This window comes from Hippichthys cyanospilos, chromosome 1 (genome assembly GCF_059441005.1).
Source record: "Hippichthys cyanospilos isolate Australia breed blue-spotted pipefish chromosome 1, RoL_Hcya_1.0, whole genome shotgun sequence".
In the NCBI taxonomy this organism is placed as follows: Eukaryota; Metazoa; Chordata; class Actinopteri; order Syngnathiformes; family Syngnathidae; genus Hippichthys; species Hippichthys cyanospilos.
In genome coordinates this window covers 6520728-6529095 of record NC_142369.1, presented here as the reverse complement: position 1 = coordinate 6529095, position 8368 = coordinate 6520728, and the positions used below count along the sequence as shown (strand labels likewise).

Below are 8368 nucleotides of genomic sequence, written 5' to 3'. Positions count from 1 at the left end.
CAGAGGGGCAGTCAAGCTACTTAGCGATTCATTTCCGGTTGAGGATTTCAAAGTAAAGCCATATGCCGGATATGCACTGCTTTCTCTTTTTACAAAAAAAACATGATACTGTACTGCATTCATTTGAGTAGTTTTTAAACCACCTACGAAGCAGTACTTTAATGGTTTTTGTGCGTATTAATAACCCCAAAGTACAGACTCTTGACTTTTATAACTCACACTCATTTGGCACAATAAAAAAAAGCCAGCCAAATACGTACCACAAACATAACAAAAGTTGGGCTTTTAATTATTTATTACCTAAAACATATATTGTCTCAAAACATTTTTTAAATATCACAAGTCATTTTGCTATTTTTCGTTTAGAAACAAGACTGAAAAGCGCTTTTTTGACAATAAAAGTACGTCAACGTCCCTCCCTGAACATCTGAATCCAAAGTACTCGCATTGTGTCATTACATTTGTGTCCCGTTTTAATTCCTTACCAGAATGTTTTCAATTAAAAATAAAAAGCATACACCTCGCATTGCTACCACAGGTTTTTACACAAAGTAGGATGTACAGATGTAGGCATTAAAAGTAATCGGAAAAACAAATATAGAGCAAGCATCTAAAAAAGAATCGGAAGTAACAAAGGACTTCCTAGTGCTAAATTACATCAAACCAGTTTGACTTATCAAGTTCCTTGCAATTTGGGACACGACGTGCTTCCAAATGTGTACCACTGAGACAAAACAAGTTACAATTTGAAGTATTTATTAACATTTGAGTTAATCATAAAACAAAACACTGTATTTTTAATTCATGCCTTCTTTCCAACTTTTCAAATCAAAAAGCATGCACCTTGTAAACGGCGCTAACGTTTCACTGAATCTCCGTCTCCCTGGCTTAAAACAGCTTTAAACAAAGCAGAATGTCTTCTATTCAGAGATGAGTATTTGAACCATGTGAATGCTTCTCTAAACATAAAGGTTGGAATCTGAGGGACCGCCCGCTGCGAACCAGAAGATAATTTGAGTTGATAAAACATACAGTATGTACAAAGCGGTAAGGCTTAAAAGTTTTTATCGTCTATCGGGGAGAAGGTGATGAGAGGAGGGAGGGACTCGAGCTTCTTAAGTGGCGAGGTCTTTTCCAGCGCGTCGATATCGAGCGAAAAAACGGCAGGCACCGACGCTCGCTCGGCGCTCAGAGCCGAAACGTCACATGGCGAAAGAAGGCGCTTGGGTGATCCGCTGGCGTTCGGTACTTCTTCGTCGTCTGCGAGGCTCAGCAGACTGTCGCAGCTGGGCAGTTCGGGCAGCGTTTCCTGATGGAGGCTGAAGGAGCCGGTCGTGTCCAAGGTGCTCCAAAATGGGCGGCGCTCGCCAGTTGGGCTGGCGCGTGAGCTTCCGGGCCGCCGTGCGCCATCGCCGCAAGGCTCACTGAGAGTAGATAGGTGGCTGGAAATACTGCCGTCGTGCTTCTTGGCGTCATCCTCCTCCAGCGCCTTCTGCCAGGAGTTTCTCACATCCTGAACTACAAACGCAAGAGGTTTTATGACAGTTTTATTATTTGTATGATTAACTACACTGCCCCTTGTGGCCAATGCGAGCACACCAGAACAAGAAGATATATATCGGGCCTTTTTTTCTGACACCATAGATCAAATCAGTTATCAAAAAAGTCTTTTTTTTTTTTGTATTTTCTGCATTTTAATGTTTTTGAATCAGCCTCTTGTAGAGTGCCAGTGTATTTAGCATTTTCACTCATCTTTCAAGTCCAACAGAATATTGTCTGCTATGTCTATGTAAACAAGGGTGGTATCATATGAAATAGAGTTCCATTGCTTACTTAGAATTACAAATGTGTAATATCTGTGTCAAATGTATGGCGACACTGCCATCCAGTGGACACAATTATCACCAGAGTGCTCAATTGGTTTAATATTAGGGTCAAGGGTGTCAGGTACCCTCCATTACAAAATAAATAAATAATTTATTATTATTCATCGGCTTCTCATCGATGGCACTGAAAAAGTTAAATATATTTTTGGGCATGCTGGAACAGATTGTTGGCATTTCTACTCATTTCAGTACATAAATGATGAGATGAGTTCTGCGTTACAAGCGCGGGCGCTGAGCAAACTCAACTTTTATTGTACCTTTCTGAAAGAGAAGGAAAAGCAACGGGCAACTCACTCAAACTTTCAGGTGTGCGAGGAATCTGCTTTCTGGTGCTGAAGGGATCGCCGTGTAGGATGTGGAGAATTCCCTCCAGTTCCAAACCAGCCCGCTCGCCGGCCGTCGGACTGGTCGCGGTTACGGCATCTGCAAACTTTGACATGCGTTTGGTACCATGGCTTAGCTGTCCCTTATTTGAACCCCGAAACAAAGAAATAAATATCAGACCTGGTCGGCGAGATTCTCGCATTCCATGTCTAATGTTGGCTTCTTTGATGTTTTTGAAGGACTGAGGCTGGTCATTCTCACGGCGATCTGTGAGCAGGGTCAGAAGAATTTTGCTGTTTTTAATTCAATTCTGAGTTGTTTTGTTCCGTTCTAGTAATATTTTACAGCACATTTGCTCATTCTTATTAGTTTGAAATATTTTATTTTTATTCTATTTATTCTTCATATTATTAATGTGCACCAATTGGTACAGTGCTCCTAATTTTGTTGTATACCTGTGTACAATGAAAATAAAGGGATTCTATTCTAAAAATGCATAATTTCAGTATATTTTTTAACAATGCTTGGATATTTATTATGATTAGATAAATAAATAAAACCACAGTAAGTATTGTGTAATAAAAGCAAAATTATTTTAAAAGCAACCATTCATAAATCAGTTCGCTTGAACCCCTTTTGATAAGTCATAAACCCAATTGATGACGTGGACTTTATTTATTTATTTACTGCTACAAGGGTACCTGCCAATTGAACAATACCACTTGGTAAAAAATTTTTTTTAAAACAGCTTTGCAGTGCAGTATTTCACGCTTCCAAAGAGTGTATTTCGAAGAAAATAGCAAGAAAAAGATGAACTGAAACCAATCGACCATTTTGTTGTTCTTTAATAACAATATTCTCCCTATTTATTTTGCACACATTTTCTTCAAGTTAATTCTAGTGATTTTGCTAGTTCAATAATAACCTTGCCTGCGAGAAGCAAAAGCGTCATGTGACATTGAAACAGCACCTGTTGTAGTTGGGGCGACGGCTCCTGAGGAGGAGACGGAGACGTAGGCGGAGGCGTGTGGAGAAGCCAGTTCAGGGAGGAGTCGGCTCGGGGCGACTCCGTGGCCCCGCCCCCTTGCGGGCACTCTTCTGCTGCCGGGCAACAATCGCTTGCAAACAAAACGTTTTTATTCACCATTTGATGCTAGGAAATAAAAACCGGCGTTTTGAGGCGAAAAGTGTCTGCTCCGTATCTGTCCGTGGTGATTTCTCTCCGCTCACCACAGTCATCAGAGAGCACGGATGCTCTGGGGAGGACTAGTGATGGACAGAGCACTGCTTAGGACTGCCCAGGTATCTGCCTCCCGCCGCGAAAAAAATAAATCAATAAAAAGATGGCAGTTACCTTTTTATGTCTGTGGAAGTATTGCTTTCAGCCTCTGCCAGATGACACTCCGAAGACTTCTCTGCACGGGCATCAGGAGACATGAAAAACCAAGCCGCGTTGCAGTCGCAGTCGTCATTGAACGCCACTCACCGGGGAGCTTAGCAGGAAACTGTGAGAAAACACTACTGGTGTCGCCGGTAGCTTGAAATGACAGGCGAGCCATTGGGGAAAGAAAGCCAAGTGCCTTAAAAAAAAAAAAAAAGCTTTAAAATAAGACTTCGGTTCTAAAAATTGACCCAGTGCTGAGATTCCAAACGCGGCTCACCGGTTCGTCATTGACCAACGGGACTAAAGATGTGCCCGCCCACTTCCTGTCCAACTCCTCTTCCAATTCTTTGATGCCAGTCATCATTTCAGGAATTTCCTCCTTTGAAATCTTTAATCTGGTTCATACAAACACACACGGTAATTGTAAATACAAGTCATGCTTTGTTCAAAGAGCATTATGTGCGCTAATGCTAAAGGCAAGATGAAAAAAGCATCAGCAGGCTTAGAGAAAATTAGCAAGAAGTTACAGAAGTAACAAATATTTACACAAATGCTGTTGTAACATTTACAGACACAGGAAATACAACACTACTCATGGGTATACTTTTTTTAAAAATCTGTGATAACGATTGTCTTAACACAATTCTATACTTAAGCTATTTTCTGCAGTAAAAAAAAATGATTTTGTCAATAATTAATGTGATAACAAAATTCTATTTCATGTACAATTCATAACTAAAAAAAAAACATTTGCCACTTGATGTTGACTTTAGATGACATCATGTGTTCTGAAGGCTGGTCTCACTTTCTGGGTTTGGGTTAAGTGACTTCCACAAGCTAAGCCGTGATTGGTGGTTACCTGGGCCTTAAGTGATGTCATGTTCAGTCGACAGCAATTGGCAAATGTGTTTTTAAAAGTATTCATTGTGTATTCAAATTTTTTGAAGAAACATATCTTTTCACTGCTAAAATGGCTGAATACATAAAGTATCCCCTAAATTAAGTTCAAATATGACACCTCCTTTCCCATACTAGCTTAATGTATACATCGCCATAGAAACACAGAACCACGGCACGGCCGCGGCACGCAGACCGTAGATTTATTTTTGTTTGTTTAACGTTCCTCTTATTTTCATATATTATTTTGACTTTACCGTTATTTTCTGGTTGTTTTAAGTTGTAATTAAAGCTATGTTTAGGTCGTTAAATCCTAAGCTTTCAAATCAATGGATAATCATTTTTATCAAATGTTATTTTAAAATCGAATCGATTTCATGGTGATTAAGATTGTTTCGTATATTTGCCCGGGCCCTTTTGATCGCGTACCTTAGGAGCTCAAGTTCCTGCAGCTGGTGGGCCACCTGCTGCTGTTTTTGCTGCAACTGCGACAGGCTGAGCTGCGGCAGGCCCCCGTGCGGCTCCTCCTTCAGGAGGCGCAGGGAGTGCGTCATCAGCTCCAAGGGGCACAGGAGCTTCAGCTGACCGTCTTCGTACACCGGCCCCGAGGTCAACTGGGAAAACGCGAGGGCGTCACTCAAAAAGACGCGTCCGGTCGGGGCGGCGGCGCACTCACCTGCTGCGAAGATTCCGCCATCCTCTCCAGAAGGCTATTGGGGATTTGCAAGGAGCGGCCGGCGCCGTCCAGAGCGTATTGGTCCACTTCTCCTTCCAGGACGCTTTCTAACACATGTCGGTCCCGCTCGGCGGCAGACAGCATTCCATCCACGTTGGCCCAAAGTGATCGAACCTAAACCCAAGAATTAGTGAGAAACGCAAACAAACTCACACGACTCGCATTTTAAACATTACCGTTTCCGGTTTATCAGCGGATTCCTCTTGGACGGACTCAGCGTCGCAATTTCTGCATAGGAATAAAAATAAAACTGACTAATTGACTGCTGCATTATCATGTAACAATAGCCAGAAATGAGGAAAGAAGGAAAAAAAAAAAACCTACCGGAGTAGCTCATCATACTTCTTATGCTCAGCTGTCAGGTCTCGCAGAGAATTTAACACACCCCTGAAAGACAAAACAAAAACATTCTGACCTCTTGACGGGAGTTTTAGAAGGCCCGTATAAAGGAAATACAACTTTGAATAAATAAGAAAAATCCTGATCAAATAACTTTTTTATGGAGGGTAGCTGACACCCTTGACTAATGCTTACCTAATATAAGCCAATTGAGCACTGTAGTGATAACTGTGACCATTGGATGGCAGTGTTTCCACACTTATAACACAGCTATTATCTACATGCAATTCAAAGTAAAGAATGGAAGTCAATCTTTCACATGATACAACCCATATTTACACAGACATAGCAGAAAATATTCTGCTGGCCTTGAAAGATGAGTGATAATGCTAAATATACTGGTCCTCTCGATTTTCTCTTTTCTGATAACGCTTGGCACTAAAAGAGTTTAAAATGATAATACTTGTTCTTATTTTCCTTCAGTGATGCATTTTTAATAATGACTTGCTCGTTGTGCGATCTCAGCACCTGCCTGCAAATACAATTGGTTTGTAAGAGGGATGGTGACGGTAACACACCCTCATTCTGCCTATACACCGCCTTTGCAAGACTAAATACACACCCACCTTATAAGAGGAGATGTTCACATTACTTTGTTTCATTCCGGTGTGGAGGAAGCCAGATTTCGTACTTTTCCTTTATTAGTTACAAAGTAGAGACCTGGTCCACACTTGCATGCTAGCTTGCATTGTCTGTGCTTGAGTAAATGAAAATTGAAAGCTGGAAAATTTAGTTATTTTTTTTATTTCTAATGTTATTCTTAATTAAATAATTACATTTAAGTTTTATTGACAAATTAATTTGTATTCATAAAATTACAAAAAGGTTTATAAATGATTTATTGGGCACTATTTTATTATACAAGATTTGCAAAAATCTCATCGCGGAAAATCTAAACCATGACATGCTTGTTTTCATGAAATTTGTCATACAATCTTGCCTTGACCAACAGAAAGTGATAAAAAAAACTGCAATTTCAAAACATACAATTAAACAATTATTAAATTAAACATTCAAATTCAGTCACCCAAGAACTCACTGTGTTTTTTCCTGCGCCTCCAGAATAAAGCGATGCTGGTGTGTCATTTCTTTCAATAACTTTTTTTTGGCCACGTGGAGTCTCTTCACCGCCATGTTGTACGAAGACGCCGGCTTCCACACGGCTTCCGGAACCCAGCTTTCGTCTGAACCAAACGTTTGAAGGTGAATCGCAAGAATTTCTCAAGTGTCGTTATTCAGAGCCTACCTGTGGTGAACGTTTTCATTTCCTGCTGCATGACGTGCAAAGCTAAATGGACCATCAAGCTGACGAATTTGGGGCCTCCGGGCGAGAGTAACAACGACGCCAGGACTTTGGAGCCTGGGTATCCCGTTTCAACCTTAAAAAAAAAAAAAAAACAATCAGGACAGAGTGACCACAGCTCGTCCAATACTTTCAAATCCTCACCATTATATCTCGCAGCCAAGCGCACGTCAATTTGCGAAACTCTGCATCTTGTTTAGAGGTAAGGGAAGGCAGGCAAAATCTAAAAAAAAAGTAGGAAAGACAGTTCATGAAAAGAAATCCAGTAGGACACACAGATCCAAATAATGTCTCCTTACTTGTACGTCTGCTGAAAACGCATGGGATTAAGTTTTTCCAACAGGAATTGGATAACTATCTGGAAGGCATCCTTGTTGGGTTTGTCGAACATATTCCTAGTTAGGAAACAATTGAAATAGTTTCGTTTAATTTCAGGAAATGTTGTCTATGCGCTAACATAAAAACACGTGGCTGACAGAAATTTATGTCAAACTCCAATTGGACAAATGAAGCTCCTCAACTCACTTTAGAAGCAAGATGCCACCAAGTGGCGAGCTTCACACATTCAACGCCCAATGGAAATTTACCGCAAAGGTTAACAGAAAATCTCCACCGTGTGAAAAATGCAAAACTTACGGTCCCAAGTTGGTGTGTTTTGAGGCGGTTTTAGTGACTGCAGAAAATGTAGGCTCGAAACCCAGTTCAAGAAGACAAAACCACAGATATTTCCCTTTGTGTTTTTGCGTTTGGCTCGCCATTGTTGCTTCGGAAAAAAAATCCACATCAATACCGAGACGACAAACTTATTTGCTTTGACGACGGCTAGCACAAAAAAAAACAAAAACAGAATTCGACGGTTGTCGATTTAAAAGAACTTCCCTACATTTTCGTCGAAAATGAACAACTGCTCGCAGGGCGTAAACCGCCAAACTTTACAAAAAGAAACTACCCGGATGTAGTTTTCTTCTTCTACGGTTTGCAACGGACACTAGTATGACGTTCTTCCGTTTTGTTTTTGTTTGACAAACGCTCTTAGCGGAGTGGAGTATCATTGCAGTACCACGTACGCTGCAAAAGTAAATCAATTTTTGGTTGCACAATAAGTATTGACTCTAAACCAAGAATGTGTTAAATTTCGTGCCATTAGTGGTAAGGGAATGCAACAATTTTGACGCTGGCCCACAACTGTGTTTTTATGACACACCGATTATACCACCTTCACGTAAACCATCTCCTTCGGGTATTCGTATAGCATGTCTCGTCTCCTACGTGGTGCGACTTATGTATATATTTTATTAGAAAGTACAATGATGATATTTATTTTTCATATTTCTGAATGTAAACAAATTTTTGTTCTAACTCATTTACGCTGACACTAGACAAAGAAATAAACGGGATTCACTATCTTGACTAGAAAGATGCATAAAAATGTCTTTAGG

At 40.5% G+C, this 8368-nt stretch overlaps 1 protein-coding gene and 1 non-coding gene across 2 annotated transcripts; both read right to left on the bottom strand.

Annotated features, from left to right (window-relative positions):
* Positions 1–268: 268 nt before the first annotated feature.
* Positions 269–7868, bottom strand: haus6 (HAUS augmin-like complex, subunit 6). Its single transcript, XM_088422411.1, has 16 exons — positions 7566–7868; positions 7229–7324; positions 7074–7152; positions 6873–7005; positions 6666–6810; positions 5552–5614; positions 5404–5455; positions 5168–5341; positions 4921–5105; positions 3872–3989; positions 3697–3790; positions 3565–3625; positions 3181–3328; positions 2391–2477; positions 2181–2316; positions 269–1518 (listed from the first exon to the last, which is right to left on the bottom strand). Exons 1-16 carry the CDS (start codon positions 7685–7687, stop codon positions 1055–1057), a joined length of 2157 nt encoding a protein of 718 aa, XP_088278537.1. The 5' UTR covers positions 7688–7868; the 3' UTR covers positions 269–1054.
* LOC148428838 (small Cajal body-specific RNA 8) lies at positions 3396–3526 on the bottom strand. Its single transcript, XR_015867973.1, has one exon.
* Positions 7869–8368: the final 500 nt, after the last annotated feature.

What these genes read in the sequence shown, in the direction of transcription:
- haus6 (XM_088422411.1), bottom strand. Translation starts at nt 7,687, where the DNA reads ATGGCGAGCCAAACGCAAAAACACAAAGGGAAATATCTGTGGTTTTGT. An exon ending in CGTCGCCCCAACTACAACAG is followed by an intron (nt 2,478 to 3,180) that starts GTGCTGTTTCAA and finishes CCCTGCTCACAG; the next exon opens with ATCGCCGTGAGAATGACCAG. An exon ending in GCGAGAATCTCGCCGACCAG is followed by an intron (nt 2,317 to 2,390) that starts GTCTGATATTTA and finishes CGCATGTCAAAG; the next exon opens with TTTGCAGATGCCGTAACCGC.